Source organism: Bufo gargarizans, chromosome 2 (genome assembly GCF_014858855.1).
Source record: "Bufo gargarizans isolate SCDJY-AF-19 chromosome 2, ASM1485885v1, whole genome shotgun sequence".
NCBI lineage: Eukaryota > Metazoa > Chordata > Amphibia > Anura > Bufonidae > Bufo > Bufo gargarizans.
In genome coordinates this window covers 646,555,831-646,582,937 of record NC_058081.1, presented here as the reverse complement: position 1 = coordinate 646,582,937, position 27,107 = coordinate 646,555,831, and the positions used below count along the sequence as shown (strand labels likewise).

General features: G+C 45.7%; 1 protein-coding gene across 1 annotated transcript; it reads left to right on the top strand.

Annotated features, from left to right (window-relative positions):
• The first annotated feature begins 213 nt into the window (after nt 1-213).
• Nucleotides 214-5,679, top strand: LOC122926894. The gene is made up of 2 exons (XM_044278413.1): nt 214-2,219; nt 5,348-5,679. Exons 1-2 carry the CDS (start codon nt 845-847, stop codon nt 5,350-5,352), a joined length of 1,380 nt encoding a protein of 459 aa, XP_044134348.1. The 5' UTR covers nt 214-844; the 3' UTR covers nt 5,353-5,679.
• The last annotated feature ends 21,428 nt before the right edge of the window (nt 5,680-27,107 follow it).

The following is a 27,107-nucleotide window of genomic DNA, read 5'->3' as shown; positions in this document are numbered from 1 at the left end:
GCTATGACATGCAGACTAATTCTCTGCTGTCATGAAGCCAGATTTTATTACAAGACCCGGAGGCTCATATTGCTATTCTCCTTCTTTACTCTGACCAATAGCAGCAAAGAACAAATAAAAATATTGACACATGTCATCAGCCCCTCCCCATAGTCTCTCTATAACAGGCCACACCGCCTGCAAATCCTCCTCTTTCTTTGCTGCTGACCGCAGAGATAAGTATTCAAATTTTTAGTGCTCTGTCTTTTTGCACATATTAGATATCTTTGTGTGGATATATATTGTTTTTTCTTTATTCATCTTTGGTTCTTATCTGTTCCCCCCCTTCCCCCTTGGGGGGGCTCTTGATTTATATATATATATTTTGTGTCACCCCGTTTTGGGGAAGGTTTTTGCTCTCCCTCGTCTGTGGGGGTCATTGGGGGGTTAATTCGGCGCTTCCCCTCTTTTGCCTGTGGGACGTTTCTGTCCCCTGCTGCGCCTGTGCCTCTGTGAGGTTTTCTTTCCCTCCCCCCTTCTTTTCCGGCGCCTCGTTCCCGCGCTACTCACCTCAGAGCGGCTTGCTTCCGCTTCCTCTCATTCTTGCAGGAGCGCTCGAGATCTCGCGAGATCTCGGGCGCTTCCGGCTTCCGCAGTGTGACTTGCAGATCGGAGCTCCGGCAGCCTCAGTCGGTCTCTGGTGCTTTTTTCCTTACAGGTTCTCGGCGTTTTTTCCTCCTACTGGCCTGGGGCAAATCCCCTCACCAGTACACTAGCCCCAGCATAGTTGTGTAGGTTTTAATATTATATCAGCAGGCGTCACTGCTCGCAGTTATAGGATTATATATATAGTCGGAAATTAAACATGCCTAACACTGCACATAGCGGCCAGGGCCCTGCAGATGAGGCTGTTCCTCCAGTTGAATTAACCCCTTCGGGGGAGGATGGTCATGTTTTGACCCCTTGTGATGGAGCTTTTGATTTGCAGGCGTCACTGTCTAGCGCCATTGCTGCTGCCATGGGATCTATGACTTCGGTCATTTCCCAATCGATTGCCCAGGCCCTTACTGCCCATCCCGCTACCTCCCAAACCCCGCAGCCCGTCATGGTGTCCTCACCCACCGGGCCAGGGCCATCTGCCTCCAGAAAACGGAATAACGGTGATGATGTTTCCACCAATGTTGGCGCGCTTGGTCCGCGCAAGAGAGCCCGTACGCGTCGGGCAGAACGCACGCGCAACTGGAAAAGTGCTAGAGCACTGCAGGACATGGATACCGATTCTGAGATCGGATCTGAGGAGGAGGCTTTAGATGACGCCTTTGAGGAGGCAGAGGAGGACCCATCAGGGGTCATGGAAGATAACCCCTTGCCAGGGTGTAGCTCCATGGTTTCGGCAGCAGGTGTGTCCTTGACAGACCCATCAGGGGAACCGCTCTTTGACCCGGATTCCCTACACCACCCTCGGTCTGCGGAGTGGTTGCCGTTGGAGCACGTCTCCAAATATTTGGAGGCCCGTGTGCGTTGCCCCCTCTCCAAAGAGGCGCGCAACAAGCTTAGGGCAGAATGCCCCAGACCCATAATCCCGAACAGGGTTTGCGAGACTCCAGTGGTAGACCCCAAAATGACCCAATTCCTCGCCAAATCTGGGTGGAATCCGAGAAAGGGTCTGGAGTCAGCCCTGCGTGCGTGTCAGGACAAGCTCCTGGACATTTTTGGCCCACTGGCAAAGATTTTCGACTTGGCCGAGGTTGCCAAGGTCGAGGGTAAGCTGGTAGACCCTCTAGAGCTGCGCGAGTGGGTGCAGCGCGCGATTTGCGTAGCAGGAAACGTTAACACGTCCCTGGCTATTGAACGGCGCAAGGCCATACTTTTCAAGGTTGAGCCTAAACTCTCCAACTTGGCGCTTACCGAAGCCGGTAAGGAGGCTCAGGGCCTGCTGTTTGGCGAGTCCTTTATTAAAGACTTAGGACGGTTCGTCGGTGCGTTTACAGCACTCGATAAGGCCCAAAGTTCTATGAAGCGGGTGTTTCACGGTAGGGTCTCTACCAGGGCCGGCAGTTTCAGGAGCCGTCTGTCCGGCCGTGCCCACTTTCAGTCCCGTGCTACGGGCAGAGGCTCCTTCTCCCAGAGACCTGCGTTCCAGGAGCAGAGGCGAGAGTCCTCATCCTTTTTCCCCTCCCGGGGAGGATCCTGGAGGCCTAGAGGATACAGAGGAAACCCTGGTTCCAGACGACCTTACGGTAAGACCGATACCTCATTTCAATTCTTTGACTGTTTGTGTAGGGGGCAGACTCCGGCTCTTTTCTCGAGCTTGGTCGCGCATCACCTCGGACCAATGGATTCTCTCCACGGTCAGGGGTTTCCGCATAGAGCTGACATCTTCTCATCTGTCCATTCCACCTCCACACCCGGCAGTGCTGTCGGTAGAGAGCCGCATACTTGTGGACTCAGAGCTATCAGATCTCTTCCGCAAGGGGGCCATAGAGCCGGCTCCGGCATCCGCTGGCGCGGTAATCAGCAACGTTTTCTTGGTGGCGAAGAAAGGGGGCCAGTTACGGCCCGTCATCAATTTACGCGCTCTCAACGAGTTCGTCAGGTACCGCCATTTCAAGATGGAGGGCATCCATCTCCTTCGGGACCTACTTCAAGTGGGCGATTGGATGGTCAAGTTGGACCTGAAGGACGCTTATCTTACCGTCCCTGTCGAGGACGCGTCCAGGGACCTTCTATGTTTCCTTTGGAAGGACAGGGTTTGGCGATTTACGTGCCTCCCTTTCGGCCTTTCTTCAGCTCCGTGGTGCTTCACCAAGCTGATGCGCCCTGCTATGGCCTGGCTGCGCAGTCGGGGAGTTCGCCTCATCGTCTATTTGGACGACATCCTGATCATGGCACAGGATCATGCGGTGTTGCTGACTCATCTGCGCTGGACTATGGATCTCCTGTTGGAGCTGGGTTTCCTTCTCAATCAGGAGAAGTCCTGTCTCATCCCTGCTCGCGAGATGGAGTTCCTGGGGTTTCTGGTGGATTCCACGGCAGGGACTCTCAGCCTACCACCGTCCAAGGTTCGGTCCATTCGGAAGGAATTGTGCAGAGCCAAGTCGTCCTCCCAGATCCCGTTGCGTCAACTGGCCAGGATCATAGGGCTTCTAGCGTCGTCTATCCAGGCGGTCTTCCCAGCCCCACTACATTACCGGGCCCTCCAGCGTCTGAAGATTTCCCACCTCCGGAAAGGAGCTTCCTATGCGGATTGGATTTCCCTGGACGAGGAAACCAAGCAGGAGTTGTCCTGGTGGATCCACAATTTACAAGCTTGGAATGGCAAAGCCATTTTCGGTCATCGTCCGGACTTCGTGGTGGATTCGGATGCCAGCCTGTCGGGCTGGGGAGCTCACTGCGAGGGGATCTCGACCGGTGGCGGCTGGTCAGCGGACGAAGCGGGATTCCATATCAATGCGCTGGAACTGTTGGCAGGTTCGTTCGCAATCAGGAGTTTCACGAGAGACACGGCCAAGGCCTGCATTCAACTTCGCATGGACAACGTGTCGGCAGTGCGTTACATCAATGGCATGGGCGGTACACGTTCCACCATCCTATCTCGGTTGGCGAAGGATTTCTGGGACTACTGTCTGGACAAGGAGTTGATTGTCTTGGCGGAATATCTTCCGGGCGTCCAGAACATTCGGGCAGATTGGAGTTCTCGATATCTCTCCGACTCCAGCGATTGGCAGTTAGATCCGGCGGTGTTCCGGTCCTTAACGTCTCTTTGGGGGCGTTGCTGTATCGACCTGTTCGCCTCCCGCTTGAACGCGCAGCTGCCACGTTTCTACAGTTGGCGCCCGGACCCAGAGGCCGAAGCTGTGGACGCGTTCCTACAGGATTGGTCGCGGGGTCTGCTCTACGCATTTCCCCCCTTCCAACTGATTCCCAGGACCCTGATTCAAGTGCGCCGTCATTCAGCGGATCTGGTTCTGCTGGTCCCGTTTTGGACTTCCCAGTCGTGGTTTCCTCACCTTCTGGAGATGATGATAGAGACCCCGTACCTGCTCCCGACATCTCAGACTCTCCTCCGAGGTCCGAATCACCAGCTGCATCCTCTTCTCCTGGACGGGTCTCTGCGCCTGTTGGCGTGTCGAATTTCAGGGGACCCTGGGAGGTCCCGGGAGTTTCGGGAACAGCTAGAGTCCTTTTGGAGAACGCCTGGGCCCCAGGGACCAGAAGATCTTACAGATCTGCCTGGGGATCTTGGGATCGCTGGTGCGTGGCTAGGAACTTGGATCCCGTTTCGGCTCCTGTGACGGAGATCTTGCACTTCCTGTCTTCTCTTTTCGACCAGGGCAAGGCCTATCGCACGATCAGCCTTTTCAGGTCGGCCATTTCGGCGTCCCACCAGGGGTTTGATGGTACTCCTGCGGGCCAACATCCTTTGGTATGCCGTCTATTGCGCGGCTCTCGGATGTCCCGGCCTCCTAGACCCAGATTTTCGGCTACTTGGGACGTGTCTTGTGTCCTTTCCTTTTTGTCTTCTTGGCCTCAGAATTCAGACCTGTCCTTAAGGCAACTGTCGGCGAAGCTCGTCACTCTTTTCTGTCTAATTTCCTGCAAGCGGGTGTCCGACGTCCGGGCTTTGGATTATGATGCCCGCTCGTATACTCCGGAGGGGGTCTCCTTTGACATCTCTAGGAGGACCAAGTCTCACATACGCTCAGTCGCTTATCCGGCTTTCCCGGCCTCACCTTCTCTCTGTCCGGTGGAATGTCTCAAGGAGTATGAAGCTCGCACTTCCCTTCATCGTTCACGTGAGTTTCCTCATCTTTTCCTCTCTACCATTCGTCCTTTTGCCCCGGTGACCACTCCCACGCTGGCTAGGTGGATGAAATGGGTCATGGAATTGGCGGGCGTGGACACTTCCATTTTTTCGGCACATTCCGCTAGGGGGGCATCCGCTACCTCTTTGGCGGTGTCTGGCGCCAGGTTGGAGGACATTTTGAAATTGGCAGACTGGTCCAGAGTGTCCACATTCAGAGAATTTTACTTCCGTCCAGGTCCTCACGTTTTCTCATCCATCATTGAGAATTTGTCTTAACTTTGAACTCGCAATATGAGCCTCCGGGTCTTGTAATAAAATCAGGTGATTTTCCTATTTCATGACGTAAAGTCATGATTTTATTAAAGACACGGAGGCGAGTATTGCCCACCCTACGTTTCCCTCCCTATGTGAGTTTAATATTGGAATGATTTTGCTTGTATGTCATTTGCATATTGATATAACTCTGAGTTTTTTCCTGAGTAGGTTTGTCGCAACCATTTGTTTGTGCTTACCGTGCACCAATTTGCTTCTATCATGGTTCTGTTTTTCGCCTTTTTTCAGGTTGAGATCGGTCAGTTCCGTGATGTCCTTTGTTCTACGTCCTGGTTCGGAGGGTCGGCAGTTCGGTTCCAGCCGGTCATGTGACGTGGACAGCTTCAGGAGGTTTTTCTTCAAGGTTGTTCCTGGTGTTCCTGTTCGCTTCCGGATGGATGGCGCTTTTGTTCCCAGGCTGTTCCGGTTCCTGGTTGGCGGTTCGGTTGGACTGTTCGGTTTTACAAAGAAAGAGGAGGATTTGCAGGCGGTGTGGCCTGTTATAGAGAGACTATGGGGAGGGGCTGATGACATGTGTCAATATTTTTATTTGTTCTTTGCTGCTATTGGTCAGAGTAAAGAAGGAGAATAGCAATACTCGCCTCCGTGTCTTTAATAAAATCATGACTTTACGTCATGAAATAGGAAAATCACCTGATTGTCTGTTACGGGACCTCTCTGCTCTGCCTGTGTGCTAGGCCTAAATATATGCCAATGGACTGTTGCAGTGGTGGGTGACGTGAAGCCTCATTCTCTGCTATGACATGCAGACTGATTCTCTGCTGACATGAAGCCAGATTGTCTGTTACGGGACCTCTCTGCTCTGCCTGTGTGCTAGGCCTAAATATATGCCAATGGACTGTTGCAGTGGTGGGTGACGTGAAGCCTCATTCTCTGCTATGACATGCAGACTGATTCTCTGCTGACATGAAGCCAGATTGTCTGTTACGGGACCTCTCTGCTCTGCCTGTGTGCTAGGCCTAAATATATGCCAATGGACTGTTGCAGTGGTGGGTGACGTGAAGCCTCATTCTCTGCTATGACATGCAGACTGATTCTCTGCTGACATGAAGCCAGATTGTCTGTTACGGGACCTCTCTGCTCTGCCTGTGTGCTAGGCCTAAATATATGCCAATGGACTGTTGCAGTGGTGGGTGACGTGAAGCCTCATTCTCTGCTATGACATGCAGACTGATTCTCTGCTGACATGAAGCCAGATCCTCTGTTACGGGAGCTCTCTCCTCTGCCTGGGTGCTGGGCCTAAATTTATGACAATTGACTGTTGCAGTGGTGGGTGACGTGAAGCCTGATTCTCTGCTATGATATGAAGACTGATTCTCTGCTGACATGAAGCCAGATTGTCTGTTACGGGACCTTTCTCCTCTGCCTGGGTTCTGGGCCTAAATTTATGAAAATTGACTCTTACAGTGGTGGGTGACGTGAAGCCTGATTCTCTGCTATGATATGAAGACTGATTCTCTGCTGACATGAAGCCAGATTCTCTGTTACGGGACCTCTCTCCTCTGCCTGGGTGCTGGGTAGTGTTGAGCGCGAATATTCGAAAAGCAAATTTTTTTCGCGAATATCGCAACTTCGCGATTTCGCGAATATTTCGAATATAGTGCTATATATTCGTAAAAACGAATATTCGTTTTTTGTTTCCCCCCCCCCCCCCACAAAATTACAGTACACATATAATTGATTGTTTCCCAAAGGTCCAACAGCTCAGATCTTACTCACATTGCCTAGAAAGTGATTGAGGCGCGAATCTTCGTAAGGCGATTTTATTAGCGCACATGCGAATATCGGCACGTCCCAGAACAGAGGCAAAGGGCTTTGCATTCATACATTAGTGAATTGAGTTGCGAATCTTCGTAAGGCGATTTTATTAGCGCACATGCGAATATCTACACTTGTCCCAGAACAGAGGCAAAGGGCTTTGCATTCATACATTAGTGATTGAATTGAGCTGCGAATCTTCGTAAGGCGATTTTATTAGCGCACATGCGAATATCGGCACGTCCCAGAACAGAGGCAAAGGGCTTTGCATTCATACATTAGTGAATTGAGTTGCGAATCTTCGTAAGGCGATTTTATTAGCGCACATGCGAATATCTACACTTGTCCCAGAACAGAGGCAAAGGGCTTTGCATTCATACATTAGTGATTGAATTGAGCTGCGAATCTTCGTAAGGCGATTTTATTAACGCAAATGCAAATATCTACACTTGTCCCCAGAACAGAGAGGCAAAGGCCTGTGCATTCATATAGTATAGCACCATATTCGCGAATACGTAGAACTTCGTAAAATTCGATTTACGAATATTCGTATTTTTTATTTTACTTTCCACCTTACAGATTACATTGATCTGTACTCTGTCAACTACTGTCATCACCCCCCACTGTATCTCGATTGATTCCCAAAAGTCTCACATTCCCTAGAAAGTGATTGAGGTGCGAATCTTCGTAAGGCGATTTTATTAGCGCACATGCGAATATCTACACTTGTCCCAGAACAGAGGCAAAGGGCATTGCATTCATACATTAGTGATTGAATTGAGTTGCGAATCTTCGTAAGGCGATTTCATTAGCGCACATGTGAATTTTGCATAGCATATGTATTATGCGATAATTCGAATTATCGCATATGCGAAATAATAACGAATTTGAATAATCGCGAATATTTTACGAATATTCTTTCGAATATTCACAAAATTTCGCGAATTCGAATATGGGACATGCCGCTCAACACTAGTGCTGGGCCTAAATTTATGACAATGGACTGTTGCAGTGGTGGGTGACGTGAAGCCTGATTCTCTGCTATGACATGCAGACTGATTCTCTGCTGACATGAAGCCAGATTGTCTGTTACGGGACCTCTCTCCTCTGCCTGGGTGCTGGGCCTAAATATATGCCAATGGACTGTTGCAGTGGTGGCTGACGTGAAGCCTCATTCTCTGCTATGACATGCAGACTAATTCTCTGCTGACATGAAGACAGATTCTCTGTTACGGGACCTCTCTCCTCTGCCTGGGTGCCGGGGCCTAAATATCTGAGAATGGACTGTTCCAGTGGTGGCTGACGTGAAGCCTCATTCTCTGCTATGACATGCAGACTAATTCTCTGCTGACATGAAGACAGATTCTCTGTTACGGGACCTCCCTCCTCTGCCTGGGTGCTGGGCCTAAATATATGCCAATGGACTGTTGCAGTGGTGGCTGACGTGAAGCCTCATTCTCTGCTATGACATGCAGACTAATTCTCTGCTGACATGAAGACAGATTCTCTGTTACGGGACCTCCCTCCTCTGCCTGGGTGCTGGGCCTAAATATATGCCAATGGACTGTTGCAGTGGTGGCTGACGTGAAGCCTCATTCTCTGCTATGACATGCAGACTGATTCTCTGCTGACATGAAGCCAGATTCTCTGTTACGGGACCTCTCTCCTCTGCCTGTGTGTGTGCTGGGCCTAAATATATGCCAATGGACTGTTGCAGTGGTGGCTGACGTGAAGCCTCATTCTCTGCTATGACATGCAGACTGATTCTCTGCTGACATGAAGCCAGATTCTCTGTTACGGGACCTCTCTCCTCTGCCTGTGTGTGTGCTGGGCCTAAATATATGCCAATGGACTGTTGCAGTGGTGGCTGACGTGAAGCCTCATTCTCTGCTATGACATGCAGACTAATTCTCTGCTGACATGAAGACAGATTCTCTGTTACGGGACCTCCCTCCTCTGCCTGGGTGCTGGGCCTAAATATATGCCAATGGACTGTTGCAGTGGTGGCTGACGTGAAGCCTCATTCTCTGCTATGACATGCAGACTGATTCTCTGCTGACATGAAGCCAGATTCTCTGTTACGGGACCTCTCTCCTCTGCCTGTGTGTGTGCTGGGCCTAAATATATGCCAATGGACTGTTGCAGTGGTGGCTGACGTGAAGCCTCATTCTCTGCTATGACATGCAGACTGATTCTCTGCTGACATGAAGCCAGATTCTCTGTTACGGGACCTCTCTCCTCTGCCTGTGTGTGTGCTGGGCCTAAATATATGCCAATGGACTGTTGCAGTGGTGGCTGACGTGAAGCCTCATTCTCTGCTATGACATGCAGACTAATTCTCTGCTGACATGAAGACAGATTCTCTGTTACGGGACCTCCCTCCTCTGCCTGGGTGCTGGGCCTAAATATATGCCAATGGACTGTTGCAGTGGTGGCTGACGTGAAGCCTCATTCTCTGCTATGACATGCAGACTAATTCTCTGCTGACATGAAGACAGATTCTCTGTTACGGGACCTCTCTCCTCTGCCTGGGTGCCGGGGCCTAAATATCTGAGAATGGACTGTTCCAGTGGTGGGTGACGGGAAGCCAGATTCTCTGCTATGGAACCTCTCTCCAATTGATTTTGGTTAATTTTTATTTATTTAATTTTTATTTTAATTCATTTCCCTATCCACATTTGTTTGCAGGGGATTTACCTACATGTTGCTGCCTTTTGCAGCCCTCTAGCTCTTTCCTGGGCTGTTTTACAGCCTTTTTAGTGCCGAAAAGTTCGGGTCCCCATTGACTTCAATGGGGTTCGGGTTCGGGACGAAGTTCGGATCGGGTTCGGATCCCGAACCCGAACATTTCCGGGATGTTCGGCCGAACTTCTCGAACCCGAACATCCAGGTGTTCGCTCAACTCTATTTGACACAATGCGCAACAGGGCTTTATCCTATTAGAATATTACAGAATGTTATATACTAATTTGGAGCTGGCATAGTTTTTTTCTCCAAAACATGCACCAAAATCGAAGACTGCAGCAACACAAGGCACAAAATAGAACAAAAAAAATTGGCACAGAAGTCTAAAAAGTTGTATCTAGCTTGTCGTATATGAATCAAAATACACATTCTGACTCAAACCAAGATACAATCCAGGTGCAGTGATATTGCTGTATCTCTCCTGTGTGTGCTGTCTAGTTCCGGCGCCTACTCCCAAATAGCTGATTAGTGGGGGCAGGGACGCATTGGCCATAGACCCTACAGGTAAATTTCCCGGTGGGACACTCAAGCCCTCTTGATGGCCACAGGCCAGGTACATAATGATCTGATGCTCAATGGCCACAGGTGCCCTCCTGAACTCAACTGTATTACCGTCCTCATGATGGTGATACAGTTAAATACTGTGGTGAGGGCGGCAGTGTTTTGTGCTGTCCTGTGGTATTTGGTTCTACTGGGGCGGAATTCTGCGCTGCACTACAGTATTGCAGGCCCCACCTACTTCGGTTGCCCTCATCAGTTTGAGGTTTTTTTTCAAGGGCCACTTGAAGTTCAGAATCCACCCATGAGTGGGGGTGCGGGGTGTCAGACCCCCGGCAATCAGATATTAATGGTGTATCCTAGGGATAGGCCATGAATGTATATAAACATACTGTAAAACCCCTATTAAGTTCCCATACACAATAGATGGAAATCAGCTATTACTAACCAACTGTCCAATATAAATACGGGTGTCCTGACTTTTCTCCTACAACAGATATCAGGAAAAGAAGGATCAAGCTTGTTGGATTTTAACTAGTCTTATTATTTGTTCCCATGGAAGAGAAATCTCAGCCAGAGCAGTCTGGCAGTTCCTTATACTGCTCTCCCCACTAAATACACATGCTTTGCATGCATGTGTATGGAGGAGTTGGGATGAGTAGATATTGGGGAAAAGAGTGTTTGGTTGACATCCATCTAAGGTATGTGAAACCTTAAGCCTGCACTACACTATCTGCTGCAGGACACATTGGTTTGCCAAATAGGGATGCAGCGAGCCCCTGAGGAGCCGATTCAGAGGATGGGAGGTGTACTGGCCCTGATGAGGTGTAGTCCCTCAGGGCTTTGCTCCCTGGGGTTCGGTGCAGTGGAAATGTAGTTTGAAGAATCAGGCCAGAAGTGAACGTATAGCAATCTCTCTTTACTTGCAGAATATATCTTGAGGTACATCCAGTAGCTTTACCTGGCCTAGAGATGATATAGATGATGGGTGTCTGAGCCGTAGTCCCTCACTTTGCAGCAGTGTCTGTAAAGCGGTTTTCTGCTGATCACTCTGCTCTCTTGTCTCTCAGGTGCTTTCTTGAAGCTGAATTCTGTTGGCCTCTCTGGAGTGTTGGTCTCACCGGAGACTGATATATCATTCCCAGGAGTAGAACATTACCCAATACATAACTATATACAACTGCAGATATTCCCAAATCTGGGGTACTGCAGGGGTCTAGAATCCATTATTCCTATAGATGGATGTCCTCTCCTGCAGATATTCTGCACACTTCTCAGGAAGGCATACCTCTTTAATTCTGTTTAAAACCTTTTTATGCCTCTTGCTTCATTTGCAGCAAAAATAAAATAAAAACAATGGTGAGATGAAGTTTGTCTATCACGGATGAATTACCATATTCTTTGTAAATGGTCCAGTGACCATAAAAGACTGTGACAGAAATTCTGGATGGAGCTAGTAAATATTTGACAAAGAGCAAACATTTAAAATTGTGGTGAAATCTGCAATGTCTATGAGCCCTCTATCATATTACAGTGACTGATAAGCTTGAAACATTAGTCCTTTGTTTTGCAAATCTTAAGCAATTCTCCAACTGTGGTTATTCTGCGCCCTTTTTGAGTTCCATAAGGATTAAATTGTATATGATATTACATATATTATAGTGTGGGGGAGACAGAAGACGTAAAGACATTCAGGAAAAAGCAGTCTGCATGTGAAGGATGTTGGAGGATCTAGAATAAATATCAGCAATTTTGGACTGGCTACCCAGAGTACCGGAGGAACCGTCGGTGAGCCCTAGTTCAGCCTCAATGGTCGCTAGAATATAACTCCATTTGGAGCCAATCACTTCCCACTGAGGTGTACAACTTATGGGATAATTCACAAATAACTTATTAGACCTTATTGATGATATATCTGCCTCTATAGAAAGATCATATCTCTTATATACAAAGATTATGTCGAGTGTTGAGCGAACTTGTGTTTCAAGTTCAGCGTACGAGGTTCGGGTTATCTAAGAATTCAAGTTATGGATTCCGCTACCACGAACCAATCTGAACCTTGTACGCTGAATTTGAAACACAAGTTCACTCATCCCTAATTATGTCCATTAAATGGATGTCACAAGAAGATAACCTATTTGGACATATAGACGTCATAGAGGGCGCTAGCTCATAAAAGGGGGTAACCCCTATACAGTATAATGGTAAAGTTTTCTGTGTTCCACTTTAAATGTTATTGTTGATGTACTGTATTGTGCTGTGATCAGGGCCGGTGCTACCATAAGGCAGACCAAGCGGCTGCCTTAGGCGCTCCCTGGGGGAGGGCGGAAAAATGTGACATGGAGAGGGAGAAATGTGACATGGAGGGCTGATGTGACATGGGGGGGGGGTGATTTGACATGGAGGGGGAGAAATGTGACATGAGGGCTTATGGCTGACATGGGGGCATGATGGCTGACATGGGGGGCTGATGGATGGGGGCTGATGGCTGACATGGGGGGCTGATGGCTGACATGGGGGGATAATGGCTGACATGGCAGCATGATGGCTGACATGGGGGCTGATGAATGGGGGCTGATGTCTGACATGGGGGTCAGATCTGAGGTCTGATTAACATTGGGGGTCTGATCTGAGGTCTGATTGCTGGTCTGACCTGTGGTGCAATGGAAAATATTTTTTTCTTATTATCCTCCTCTAAAACCTAGGTGCGTCTTAGAGGGCGAAAAATACGTTCCTCAAACCAGCGATTGTCTGAAGCAGAGAGAAGATACCAGGACCACACAGAGGAGAAGCCAGCTACTGCAGACGGGACCAGGGCCAGGTGAGCTGAGAGGGGGTGCCAAAATGTAGCTTCGCTTGTGTTGGCAAAAATCCTTGCACCAGCCCTGGCTGTGACAACCATCATTTTGCACTAGTTATCACTTGTGTTGTCTAGGGCTGGTGAGCCACTATGCAGCAGTGGCTCCAGAACATGTTAGAGTCATTACATGTCTGCTGGTTTGCAGGATAAGATGGAGTTGGCGACCATCGGTTTATCGCCGACCGATAACATAGTAGTCATTTTATACTAAAATTCACCTGCCTTCCTGCAGTTCTTCCTGACAAAATCAGCATTTTGTTTAGCGTGGCAACTCCGAATGAAAGGGGTTAATTCTAATGCAACAAGCTATTTAATGTTCCCACTGTTCAGAATATTGGGCCTCTTTCTTGAGAACATTGAGATCTATTACCTAAAACTAAGGTCACGTTTGTAAGAGTTTAGCAGTTTGGACACAAACCCATTAATTTCTATGGGACCGCAAAAAATACGGACAGCATACAGATGTCATCAATGTTTCCGTCCCACGAATTATGGAACATGCCGTATTGTTGTCCGTTTGGCAGACAAGTATAGCCATTTCCACCTTTGGGCCTGTGAAAAATGTGTCATGCACGCGGCCGGTATCTGTATTTTGCAGATCCTTGGTTTACAGAGAGCAAAATGCACACGGTCATGTGCATTAGTGATGAGCAGCATAAGCAATATTCATTTTCGCGATATTTTGCTAATTTTTCGCATAATGTTCACAATAAATTCACGAATTCTAGAATTTGTGATCTCCAGTCATTATTTTTGCGATTGCACAAATCGGCACTAATGATGCGCATATTTTTTCCGCAATACATGCAACTTCACATTTTTTTCAGGTCTGACTACATATTACTGATTGGTGCACTAAGTATTGTTGTGACATCACAGCACTATGTCTGTAGCATGTACAGGTGAAACTCGAAAAATTTGAATCTCGTGCAAAGTTCATTTATTTCAGTAATGCAACTTAAAATGTGAAACTAACATATGAGACTCATTACATGCAAAGCGAGATATTCCAAGCCTTTATTTGTTATAATTTGGATGATTATGGCTTACAGCTTATGAAACCCCAAAGTCACAATTTTGAGGTGCCCTTTGCTCAGGGGGTATGGATTAATTAGCTGTCTAAAGTGTGACACTTTGAGCCTAGAATATTGAACCTTTTCACAAAATTCTAATTTTAAGCTGCATTAATGCAATTCCTTTTAATTTGCATTACTGAAATAAATGGACTTTTGCACAATATTCAAATTTTTGGAGTTTCACCTGTATGTATGGACATCAGAGAAACAGTAATTCCTATCACACTACCTAACACCCTGCACTGGAGCCTATCAGCTACACTATATCACTATCTAACCTACACTGACTATCTCCCTCTAACTCTGTATTATATATAGGAGCTAAGTAACTATCTAATGTAATTAAATAAGGATACAGATGACTCAGTAAAGCACAGAGCACGGCAATGACACTGCTGTCTCTCTCAGAGCTGCAGAAAATGGCTGCTGGGGAGGTTCTTATATAGTAAGGGGTAGGCAGCTTTCCTATTGGTTGCTAGGGATGTTGCTAAGCTCAGATAAAGACATTGCAGCCTTCTCATTGGCCCACAAGCAAGAAGGGAGGGCACTGATGAAAAAAAATCTAGTATATTCGCGATTACGAATAGACAGCACTATATTCTACATCTTCGGAAATTCTCAAAGTGCCGATATTTGCGATAAAATTTGCGATAAGAATATTCGCGATCAACACGGTGCATGAGGCCTAAGTGTGAGTTTGGATTTGTTGCAAACATTTCTGATTGGGGCTTGCAGAAATTCATGTGCTTGTTGCCATCAAAACAGCCTCATTCGTATCCATGAAGATTTTCAGTTGCAGAAATTTCTGCAATAAATCTGCTGCATGTGAATTCACCTTAAATAGCAAATGTGAGGGTAATGAATTTGTCATTTTATGTCCTCTAAAATCACAGTAATATGTGGCCTTTCATATCAACGTAATTAAGCAGAAGATAAAATGAGCTCTGCTACTGCATCGACCTGGAGGGAAGCTGAGGATGGGAGGAGTGTTACTGTTGGTGGTGGTAGAAGTAGTCACAGTTGACGACCAATTGCTCCATCCTGGCACTCCCTAGGGCTGTGCAGTGAATGGAAGGCACACCCTTTTTTCTCTTGGGGCACACCCTATTGTTGGGACTTCTGCCTGGTGGTAGTTAGGGTGCCCTTGATACTGAACAATTTGGCTGGTGCGAGGCAGGACTGCAGAAGCAGAGTCTTTTCTTGATTGATCATAGGAGTAGTAGTACATACAGCAACTAAAGGCCCAGTTACAAAGCAGATCACAGTATAGTGTCCTCCCAATAGCGATGTATGGGCAGCAACAATGGTGGTAGTTTTAGTACTCGTTATCTAAAGACGGTCTCTATAAAATAACCACAGGCAGGCAATTAAATTCTTATTACTGTAACTCCTTTCACAATTGCCAAACTGAGAGGCGCAGAATTCAGACACAAATGGCCAGTCTGTCTCGAAGTGCGGTAGGTTCCGGAGGCACTTATCCTTACTAACGTTATCTTGAATGGCCTGAATGGTTCTGGAGCTTCCATAAAGTATGGTCTCTTTCCTTCTGCTGGTAGAGTTTCTCTTTTGGCAGCTGTAATCTCTGACTCTCTGGACTTGTGCCTGGTCTGCAAGAACTCTCTCATACACATCCTTCCTGTAGCTCTGCTCAGACTAGACTCCTCCAATGAGCGAGGGGGCAGACTGTCTATCACCCTGGTAACCTAAACAGTCTGCCAATGGTAAACCTATAATGCTCATGCAATGCTCTTAGGATCACATAGTGCATTAAGAATGGAATGCTTCAACAATTAATCACAACTTGACAACATTAAATTAACTCTTTTGGCAATAATTAACCCTTTGCAGTAGTCCTCTGGGGGTACTGCACCACACCTGTATACACAAGGTGATAGGCACTTGATATATACACCAATATGACATACTGTATGACCATGATTAGCAACGTGCGTAGCAGCATTACACACGTGCCCTGGTCTTTTATCTACACGATCAGATGACCTTACAGCACTTTTGCTCTTAACACAATGAGTAGAACATAAGAACATTTTTTCTCTCTCTACAATAACCTTATTTTTTCTAGTGTGGAGATCTTATCGATAGATATGCCACAATTTCCTCAGCTGTATTTCAGGTTTCGCAGACTGGGACCTTAACTTGTCAAACCATGTGCCCCCTGAAATGCTGTTCTATCCTATAATTACTTAAAGAAGCACCCCCACCAGAAAGCTGATTCATATGTTATTCCTTGTACAGAGCTTGAGCAGCAGAGCATGACACAGAGATTGGAAAAAAACACCAAAGAACGAATACCTGTTCCAACTTCCATGTACCCCGTCGGGGGGCTCAGGCCTTGCTCTAGGCACAACAGCCACAGCATGGTTAATGGCTGCCATATCCAACTATGAGGACCATGTATGAGGACAAGAACAGTGTCCCATGTCACCTTACGACTGGAGTGGCAGGTCGAACATGTTAGCTGCAGCACCATTCTCTCTCTATGGTTCAGTGGTTAGCACTGGTGCCGTGCAGTGCTGGGGACCTAGATTTGAATCTGACCAAGGACAACATCTGCATGGAGTTTGTATGTTCTCCCCGTGGTTGTGTGGGTTTCCTCTAGGTACTATGGTTTCCTCCCGCACTTGAAAGACATACTGATGGGGAACTTAGATTGTAAGCCCCATTGGGGACATTGTGATGCTAATGTTTGTAAAGCGCTGTAGAATATGTAACAGTATATAGTACAAAATGAGTTGGGATGAAAAAAATTACATTTTTGAAAAAAAATATTTTTTTTTTGTTATATATATGTATGTAATAATCCAATTCGTTGCTGGATACATAGCTAAATTGACACATAATAGAACACCCGCAGACGTCAAGGAGGGCAGTTAAATCATGCAGAGTTGATGAGAGTCAGGATATATAGAAGAGAAAGTATGCAGAGGTGTTTCTGTATAGAATATGGCCAGATAGATGTATAGAATATCCCAAATAGTGTATCTCAATAGGGAATGTTAGTGACATCCATCTTGGTCGTAAGTGGAAACCATAAGTGGATTTAGTATATGCATTTAGCGCAATAGTGTATACACTGGGTTGTTGACCACATCTATCCGTGTATCCTGTACAGAGTTTGTCACATAAGGGTAAGTAATAGCGTCTGGACGGAATCTGCTGGACGCATAGGAGAATATTGTCGCATTATACAGAGTTTGTCATATAAGGGTAAGTAATAGCGTCTGGACGGGATCTGCTCGACGCATAAGAGAATATTGTCGCATTATATCAATCAATGGCTATATAGACACATATGCATGACATGGTAGGACATGTAGTTAGCTCTTTACCTGTTCTGGTGGGGAGATTCAGTCATTAGGGCTCGGATGTGTGGCATCTGTATCGCGCCCATCCGTGCTTTAAATGTATTGGCTCTCTGTAGTTCCGGTCGTGTGACCGGAAGTCACGTGGCGGCTGGGACGCAGGTATGCGTTCCACAGGGGCATCACATGATCGAAAAAGGGGACGGTATGCGTTCAACTGTAAGATTCTCCTGTCACACTGTATACTTAGCAATTTACAGACTATTGGGGCACTATTTATGTAGCGAGGAGGACAGTATATGATATTAGCCATGATCATCTTGTCATTCTATTTCTCTATAGAGCCAAAAGTTGTGTATATTTCACTTTGTAATATATGGCCCTAAACCATTATAGGAGATTCAATGGAGGGGGATTTATAGACAGAGAAGGGGGACATGGAGAGGGGGAATGAAGGATTAGCAATTCAGAAACAAAGAGGGAAGAAATGAAAGGAATATATGGATTATGGGAGTAAAAGAAGAGTTAGTGGAAGAGTAGGGGAAGAGATAATCTCACCCTCACCAGATGTAGACATAATATTACAGACCCGCTGAGAAAAAAATATTATGTCTACATTTTTTCAACCAAACTCATTTTGTACTACATACTGTTACAGATAAAAAAAAATGTGACCACTGATGAAGGTCTGAAATGACTGAAACGTCTGGTCGAAATACTCTGTTTGTACCAAGGATAAATATTGGGCTATTGGATGAAACTACTGCAAAACTTAAAAATAAAAAGTTTGATTGCAACACTTTAAATCTGTGTGCCTCAATTTTCGCTATATGTACATTGGCTGTTCTCAGCCCTTGATTGGCACCAGAGTCTACTGAATTGAGTGCGGTTCTCCATTCTACTACTTACCATCTCAGAAGTGTGACGGGTGCCACAAGGAATTAACCTTTTCCATGTGCAGTGAAGTCTATTGCCATATACTTGCATTTACCTTTATGACTCAGCCTTTTTAATGGTCCTCAACCCTCTTGCAATTTTCCACTCCCAGAAATGGTGTTTTCCTGGATTAGAATTCTGTTTGGCCTACTTTTGCAACAGTACACAGCAAACAGGTCTTCACTCTAGCTTTGCTGGCTAGGAACTCTCTACTCTACAAGCCAGGGGGTGGGGGACAGGGAAAGCCTGTCTACCGGCAACAAACTAAGAACTGACAGTTTAACTCTTTCCTACCTATATTTAGCCATTTGGGATGCACAGTGGACATCTCAGTAAACCTCTTAACTACAAAGCATTAACCCTTTTAATAGCAAGCTTGGCATTAACCTTTTAGCAGTGACAGGTCACGGCATACTTCCAGGTCTAATCATTTTCAGGTCCAGCCTACTCTAAAAATATAACATTGCATCTGAAGAGGTAGATAAGCAGCATTTGGTGCGAAAACATAAGGCTCATGTTCGGTGCTTAGTCATGGCTGTATGGTTCTATGCAGGTCTAATTTAAACAACTTTTTACAAGCCATGCGTTTGCAGAGAACTTTGTGCACTGTGCAAACAAGAAGAGCTGATGTTTCTATGTGAGATGCCCACAAATAACGAGAGTGCTGTGAAAATAAGCTTGTGAGGAGAAGAGGATTAAAGAAAGTAAAGAGTGTTCCGAGAGGTGTGATAAGCATTTTCCCATGCAATAACATGAAGATATGACAAACATCTTGAGCAACATGGTCATAACAATGCAAAGTAACTTCAGATTCTCCAAGTCAAAGGAATATGGTTGAAAGTTTAACTGCATGATTAAATGGGTCTTCCGACAAAAAACAGTGATGACCTGTCCTTAGAATAAGTCAATAAAGTGCGATTAAAGGAGAACCAACTTCCACTGATCAGCAGAATAAAGGGGTCATAGCAATCCAGTGACATTTCCAAGCACAGTGGCTCATCAATACATAATACTGTGCCTGTGGTGCACCTACCACGGAGGCATACAACTCAACTGCTAGGGGTTCTGGGGGGAGGAACGCCTTCTGTTCCCAATTGAAAACACAGCATTTTCATCCACTAAGAGTAGATCATTGCAAATATATTTTTACAGATGACATTGCATTCAGTGGTATCTGTACACATTCTTATGCACTGAGCTCCACCCAGTGGTGGCTTCAGGCAGTCATTTGTTAAAATATGAGAGTACTGTATATGATATCATATACAGTACTGTATGAAGGAATCAGCAGACACAGAGCTTTATGGGGGGATTACTTTACAAACATATGTCATTTGCCTGGTGTAAATTCATTACAGAAATATGATGTTCAGAATGAGCACTGTATGTATGAGGCACCTGTTGGGTTAAATGGACGAGGCAAAGTGCATTTTCTTTCTTTCTCTGTAGCTCCCCACAGTTGGCAACACTCATGCAGCCCCAAACCATGACACTCCCACCACCATGCTTGACTGTACGCAAGACACACTTGTCTTCGTACTCCTCACCTGGTTGCCACCACACATGCTAGACACCATCTGAACCAAATAAGTTTATCTTGGTCTCCTCAGACCACAAGACATGGTTCCAGTAATCCATGTCCTTAGTCTGCTTGTCTTCAGCAAACTGTTTGCAGGCTTTTTTTGTGCATTATCTTTAGAAGAGGCTTCCTTCTGGGACGCCAGCCATGCAGATCAATTTGATGCCGTGTGCGGCTTATGGTCTGAGCACTGACAGGCTGCCCCCCACCCCTTTAACCTCTACAGTAATGCTGGCAGCACTCATACATCTATTTTGAAAAGACAACCTCTGGATATGACGCTGAGCACGTGCACTCAACTTCTTTGGTCAACCATGGTGAGGCCTGTTCTGAGTGGAACCTGTCTTGTTAAACCGCTATAAGGTCTTGTCATGGTGCTGCAGCTCAGTTTCAGGGTGTTGGCAATCTTGTTATAGCTTAGGCCATCTTTATGTAGAGCAACAATTCTCATTTTCAGATCCTCAGAGAGTTCTTTGCCATGAGGAGCCATGTTGAACTTCCAGTGACAGTATTAGAGAGTGTGAGAGTGATAACACCAAATTTAACACACCTGCTACCCATTCACAAATGAAACCTTGTAACACTAACAAGTCACATGACACCAGGGAAGGAAAATGGCTAATTAGGCACAATTTGGCCATTTTCACTTAGGGGTGTACTCACTTTTGTTGCCAGCAGTTTAGACAGCAGTTTAGACATCAATGGCTGTGTGTTGAGATATTTTGAGGGCACACCACATTTAGGGTCCATTCACACGTCTGTTGTTTATTTCCTGATCTGTTCCGTTTTTTGCTGAACAGATCTGGACCAGATCTGGACCCATTCATTTTCAATGGGTCCTGAAAAAAAATCTGACATTGTGCTGTCCGTTTTTTTTCAGGACCCATTGAAAATGAATGGGTCCAGATCTGGTCCAGATCTGTTCAGCAAAAAACGGAACAGATCAGGAAACAAACAACGGGCGTGTGAATGAACCCTTACACTGTTATACAGGTTGTGCACTGACTACTTTACATTGTGTCAAAGTGTCAGATCTTCAGTGTGATGGGTGGACTCAGTTTTGTGACAAACTGTATGTCTAAGTAGTCTACAGCTATAGATGGAGGTGCAAGAGTAAGGAGTTCTGCAGCCTTCAGTACACATTAAATTCTTCACAGAAAGTTACCTGCATTTATCCCTTGGCCACCAGGGATGTGATTTTTAAAGGGAGTCTATCACCTCCAAAATTGATTTCAAAGTAAACATACCACCATACTGAGGAGGTGCCCTGATACATAACTTCTCATACACTTCTTGTGAAAATCCAGTTCTCTAATCCTGAAATATGCTTCTTTTCATGTTATGCTAATTGTTACCACAGTTGGTACGGCATTACTCCACCAACCATCTTTACGTTTTACGTACAGTGCATGTGCAGGGAGTCAGCGTATGCATACTACTGGTATGTGAATGCCAAGCTCCAGGACCGACATGGCTCCCCTCATACCTAAGCCACATACAAGTAATTAGGGTAAATTATTATGCATTAAAGGGGTTTTGTGGTATTTAGATATTTATGACCTATCCTCAGGATAGGTCATCAATACTATCCGATCAGAGGGGGTCTGACACCTGGCACCTCACTAATCAGCTGTTTCGGCCAGCATTGAAACCTGGAGTGGATGGACCAGTAAGCAGAAGGCTACAGCTTACGTGTAGTGTCTGTGCTGGGGAACCATTCAAGTGAATGGGAGCTGAGCTGCAGTGCACCGGAAACGACACAGTAGACACAGTATTCCATCTAGTGATGAGCGTCAGGGGCATTATTCGAATTTGCGATGTTTCGCAAATATTTGGGCGAATATTAGTCCTAAATTCGCAAATTTGCCATTATTTTCTTGATTGTGAAAATCGGCAATGAAATATGCGTGTATTGCGCACACAATACAGGCGTGGGTCACTTTTGCTACATTTTTCAAGCTGCTAGAAGTTTTCTAAGACTGGAGAAAATGGTTGGCACGGCAGAACATTACAATAGCTTTATAGGCAGATAGAGTGTTCCAATATATTCGCGATTGCGCAAATCGGCAATTAATTATGCGCATATCTTGGCGCAATATGTGCAACTTCACATTTGAGCAGGTCTGACTACATATTTCTGATTGGTGCACTAAGTATTGTTGTGAACTTGTGACATCACAGCACTATGTCTGTATTTTGCGGACCGCACATTGCCGGAACTAATAGAATATGCCTTTTCTTATCCAACAAGAATAGGACATGTTCTATTTTTTTCGGGATCGGAATTGCGGACCCGGAAGTGAGGGTCCGCAATTCCTGAACCGGGCCGCACATCGTGCTGCCCCATAGAAATGAATGGGTCCGCAATTCCGTTCTGCAAAATGCGGAACGGAATTGCGGATGTGTGAATGGAGCCTAAACCTACCTCACAAGGAACGTTACCATTAACCTTTTCACTACCCTACACTAGCAGGGATCTTACCCATCACCACATGGGAAATTAAGGCAACCCGGATGTGCTCCACAGAAGTGCAACAGTAAAGAGCAAGCGAAATCCCCCAAGGTTGAAAGTCACACTGTGTCTACTGTCTACTTGCACAATGGAGCTATAGATATTGCCTAAAGGTCTGCCTGTGATTTTATCTGTTCCTGGAAATACCTGCTGGCTACACTGAACCTTCTAAACCTATGTGCAGCTCCTAGCACGCTGTAGTGCCCTATATGACTGCAGTCAGACCTCACAATGAGCTAATTATTGTTTTTTCTTTAGGGCAAAAACAACGCATGTTCAATGTGGGAGTGTGGGTTCAGGTGGATGTCAGCGAATAGAACGGTAGGCTCGTATTTGCTGTTTCATTTTCCCATATTTGACACGCATTCACTTTATACTAGTGTTCTGTGTTGAAACTACAACTCCCAGCATGTCCTGACAGTCAGTGACTGAAGCTGCATGCGTGCTTTCTACATAAAGATCACACTACGCAATGTTTTCTGCAGTCTGTAACTATGAAGACATATCGTTCTGCATGAGAACTGTATACACAATATGGTAAAAAAAATTATAAAAAATAATAATCCGGGAGAGCATACAAACTCTAGGCAGATATTGTGCTAAAATGGAGGCATCACCATGACATGACCTCAGTGCTTCTATATAGTAAACGAGGTTCGCATGACCTTGTGACTATCCCAAAAAGTACAAGGGGAGGGCGTAGCCATGGAGTAGCCCATGACCTTACTAGCAGAGATGAGTGAAGTATTCAAAAATTCGATTCAGCTGCCTTGCCGAATTTTCCCCCAAAATTCGCTTTGTGACGGATTACTTCGACACAAAGCACATATCTTTGTAAGTAGTGGGTGTAATGACAAGGAGGTGCGATTGCGCCGCTCCCTGTCATTGTACCCCTCAGATGCCACATTCATAGCTGATCGCGCCATTTGACAACAATATTATTATAAAAATCATATTTACCCTCCTCCATTTGATCGCGGAGAGCGGGATGCCGCCATCACCGCTCATGGGATTTCGTGCGAGATATTAAATCAAGATGGTGGCGGCCGACTCTTCCCGCTTAAAACGGATAAGGTAAGTATGATTTTTGAATTTTTTTAACGCCATTCAGTGAAAATTGATTTGCTACCACGAAGCACAAGGAAATTCGGCTTTGCTGCAAATCGAATTTTCCCTGAAAATGGAGTTCGGTGAGCTCAACGCTCCTTGCTAGTCCTAGGCTAGCACGGTATCTCTGAGGTTAGTACTGGGGTCTTCCGGTGCTGGGGTTCTGGTTTAAAATCTTTAAAAAGGCAACATCTGCATGGGAGTTTGTGTTTTCTTATGTTTGCACAGGTTTCCTCACAAACATCCAAAAACATAGTGTTAGGGAATCTAGATTGTGAGCCCCACTGGGGACAGTGAGCAATGACAATGTCTCAGAATACAATATGTCAGAGCTATATAGGCATATATGGAAGTTCAGCAGCAACGTAGGCTACTTTCACATTTGCGTTGTTAATTCCAGTATTGAGATCCAGCAGAGGATTTCAATACCGGAATTTAACTGATACGTTTTGATTTTGCACATAAGGATGCATCCGTTTCGTTAGGATGCGGTAGTGTGAAAGTTGTCTGCAGATGAGATGCTGGCTTATTTAATATCCAAGTCATGTCTCAAGGCTTATTTTAAGAGCTGAACATTGACTTTTAGGATAGCTGCCTTAGGCCTCATGCACACGACCGTGCAGTTTTTTGTGGACCGCAAACTGCAGATCCGCAAAAAACGGAAGCCGCCCATGTGCCTTCCGCAATTTGCGGAACGGAAGGGGCGGCCCATTGTAAACATGCCTATTCTTGTCCGCAAAACGGACAAGAATAGGACATGTTCTATTTTTTTGCGGGCCCTTGGAACGGAGCAACGGATGCTGTCCGCATCTTTTGCGGCCCCATTGAAGTGAACGGCGGCTCGGATGCGGACCCAAACAACGGCCGTGTGCATGAGGTCTTACATCTGGTGGCATTAGAGGCAGAGCTTGTTAAGAGCTCATTTGCATCCCTTCCCTATCAAAACAGGAAAAAACAGATCCGTCACTAAATACATTTAGTCAATGGGTAACTTAAAAAAACGGATTAGTCACCATTGACTTACATTGTTTTCAGTGCCAGATCCGTTTTATTCCATTTTTATGACCGGACACAAAACCGCAGCTTGCAGCAGTTTTGTGTCCGCTCACAAAACGGAATGCTGGCGGAACGGAAGACATCCTGATGCATCCTGAACGGATCTCTTTCCATTCACAATGCATGAGGTCTAAACTGATTTTTTTATTTTTTTCCTGTATTGAGATCCTCTGCCGGGAAACAACGCAAGTGTGAAAGTAGCCTTAGTGGGAATGGTGGGAGACCAAATGTCTCCGTGTAGCCCAAGCCTAATAATAAAATTAGATTTTGTTTTTGCATTTCTTTACCACAAACTTCAGTAAAAAAAAAATAAGAAAAAAAACTGAGTTCATTAACTAGAGGATTCATTTCCCTCTTTGCTTCTTCTTTATCCATTAACTCTTCAGCCTGAAAGATTTATTAAAGAGAAGGAGAGCTGGCATTCATTCCACCATAAAAGCCCATTGTGCGGTCGTGCCACATTCAGTTAAATGTTTACTTTCTCGTTGTACATCCTGACAGGAAATGAAAGGTCATCAGGACCCTAAAGTGGAGCAAAAAGTTCATTTATTTATTCCTCAATTCACCTCTGGCCGGAGCTTGAGGTACTGGACTCCTCATCAAGATGACGTTTCTAGAAGAAAGATTAATTGGTCACCAAAATTACAAACTCAACCCAGAATATGGCTGCTAAGAAAATATTGATTTACTGTCATTTTTTTGTTGTTTTAATTTGATTTAAAGGAGAAATCCAGTTCATCTAAACCAGTTTGAGGGGAATCTGTCACCAGTTTTATGGTGTCCTAGCAAAATGCATTGTATTAACCAGCTCCAGAGCATGCTGACAAGTCCTGAATATTCATGAGCTCCGGATTTTCTCTGCTCCTGCTGCTTAGGGTGAATTCAAACCACTGTATTTCTGGGTCCACATCCCTTTCGCAATTTTCTATTCATTTTCATTCATTTCAATGGGGCTGCAAAAGATGCGGATAGCACACTGTACTGGGTAGTTTCGTTCTGCGGACAAGAATAGGTATTTCTATGGCCCCTTTCACATGGGCGTTGCAGGAAAATGTGCGGGTGCGTTGCGGGAACACCCGCGATTTTTCCGCATGAGTGCAATACATTGTAATGCGTTTTGCACTCGCGTGAGAAAAATCGCGCATGTTTGGTACCCAAACCCGAACTTCTTCACAGAAGTTCGGGCTTGGGATCGGTGTTCTGTAGATTGTAATTTTTTCCCTTATAACATGGTTATAAGGGAAAATAATAGCATTCTGAATACAGAATGCATAGTAAAATAGCCCTGGAGGGGTTAAAAAAATAAAAATAAAATATTTAACTCACCTTAGTCCACTTGCTAGCGTAGCCGGCATCTCCTTCTGTCTCCTTCTTAGCTTTATGTAGCAACAGGACCTGTGGTGACGTCACTCCGGTCATCACATGATCCATCACCATGGTAAAAGATCATGTGATGGATCATGTGATGACTGTGATGTCACCAAAGGTCCTTGTTGCTACACAAAGCTAAGATGAAGACAGAAGAGATGCCGGGCAGCGCGAGCAAGTGGACTAAGGTGAGTTAAATTATTTTTCATTTTTTTTAACCCCTCCAGCGCTATTGTACTATGCATTCTGTATTCAGAATGCTATTATTTTCCCTTATAACCATGTTATAAGGGAAAATAATAATGATCGGGTCTCCATCCCGATCGTCTCCTAGCAACCGTGCGTGAAAATCGCACCGCATCCGCACTTTCTTGTGGATGCTTGCGATTTTCACGCAACCCCATTCACTTCTATGGGGCCTGTGTTGCGTGAAAAACGCACAAAGAGGAGCATGCTGCGATTTTCACGCAACGCACAAGTGATGCGTGAAAATCACCGCTCATGTGAACAGCCCCATAGAAATGAATGGGTCAGGATTCAGTGCGGGTGCAATGCGTTCACTTCACGCGTTGCACCCGCGCAGAATACTCGCCCGTGTGAAAGGGGCCTATGTAGGGCTGGCAAAATGGGTAACGCACACAGCTAGTATCCGTGTTTTGCAGATCTGCAATTTGTGGAGTGCAAAACACTTAGGCCTTGTTCACACTTCAGTGTTTAGTCAGTGATTTCCATCAGTGATTTGTGAGCCAAAACCAGGTGCAACTCTAAACACAGAACAGGAGCAGATCTTTCCCTTCTACCTCATGTCTGTGGAGGCTCCACTTCTGGTTTTGGCTCACAAATCACTGATGGAAATCACTGACCAAACACTGAAGTGTGAACGAGGCCTTAGGCCTCTTTCGCATGGGCGTCCCGGATTTGCTCCAGATGTGTCGCGTGTGCATCGCGGGAAATCTGCACGAGTGCGCACGCAATTTCAGTCAGTTTTGACTGCAATTGCATTGCGTTGTTCAGTTTTTATTGCATGGGTGCAATGCGTTTTGCACGCGCATGAGAAAAAACTGAATGTGGTGCCCAGACCCGAACCCGGACTTCTTCACTGAAGTTCGGGTTTGAGTTAGGTGATCCGTAGATTTTATTATTTTCCCTTATAACATGGTTATAAGGGAA

Bases quoted from the DNA above. Each gene is read 5' to 3' on its own strand.
- LOC122926894 (XM_044278413.1), top strand. From the start codon at position 845: ATGCCTAACACTGCACATAGCGGCCAGGGCCCTGCAGATGAGGCTGTT.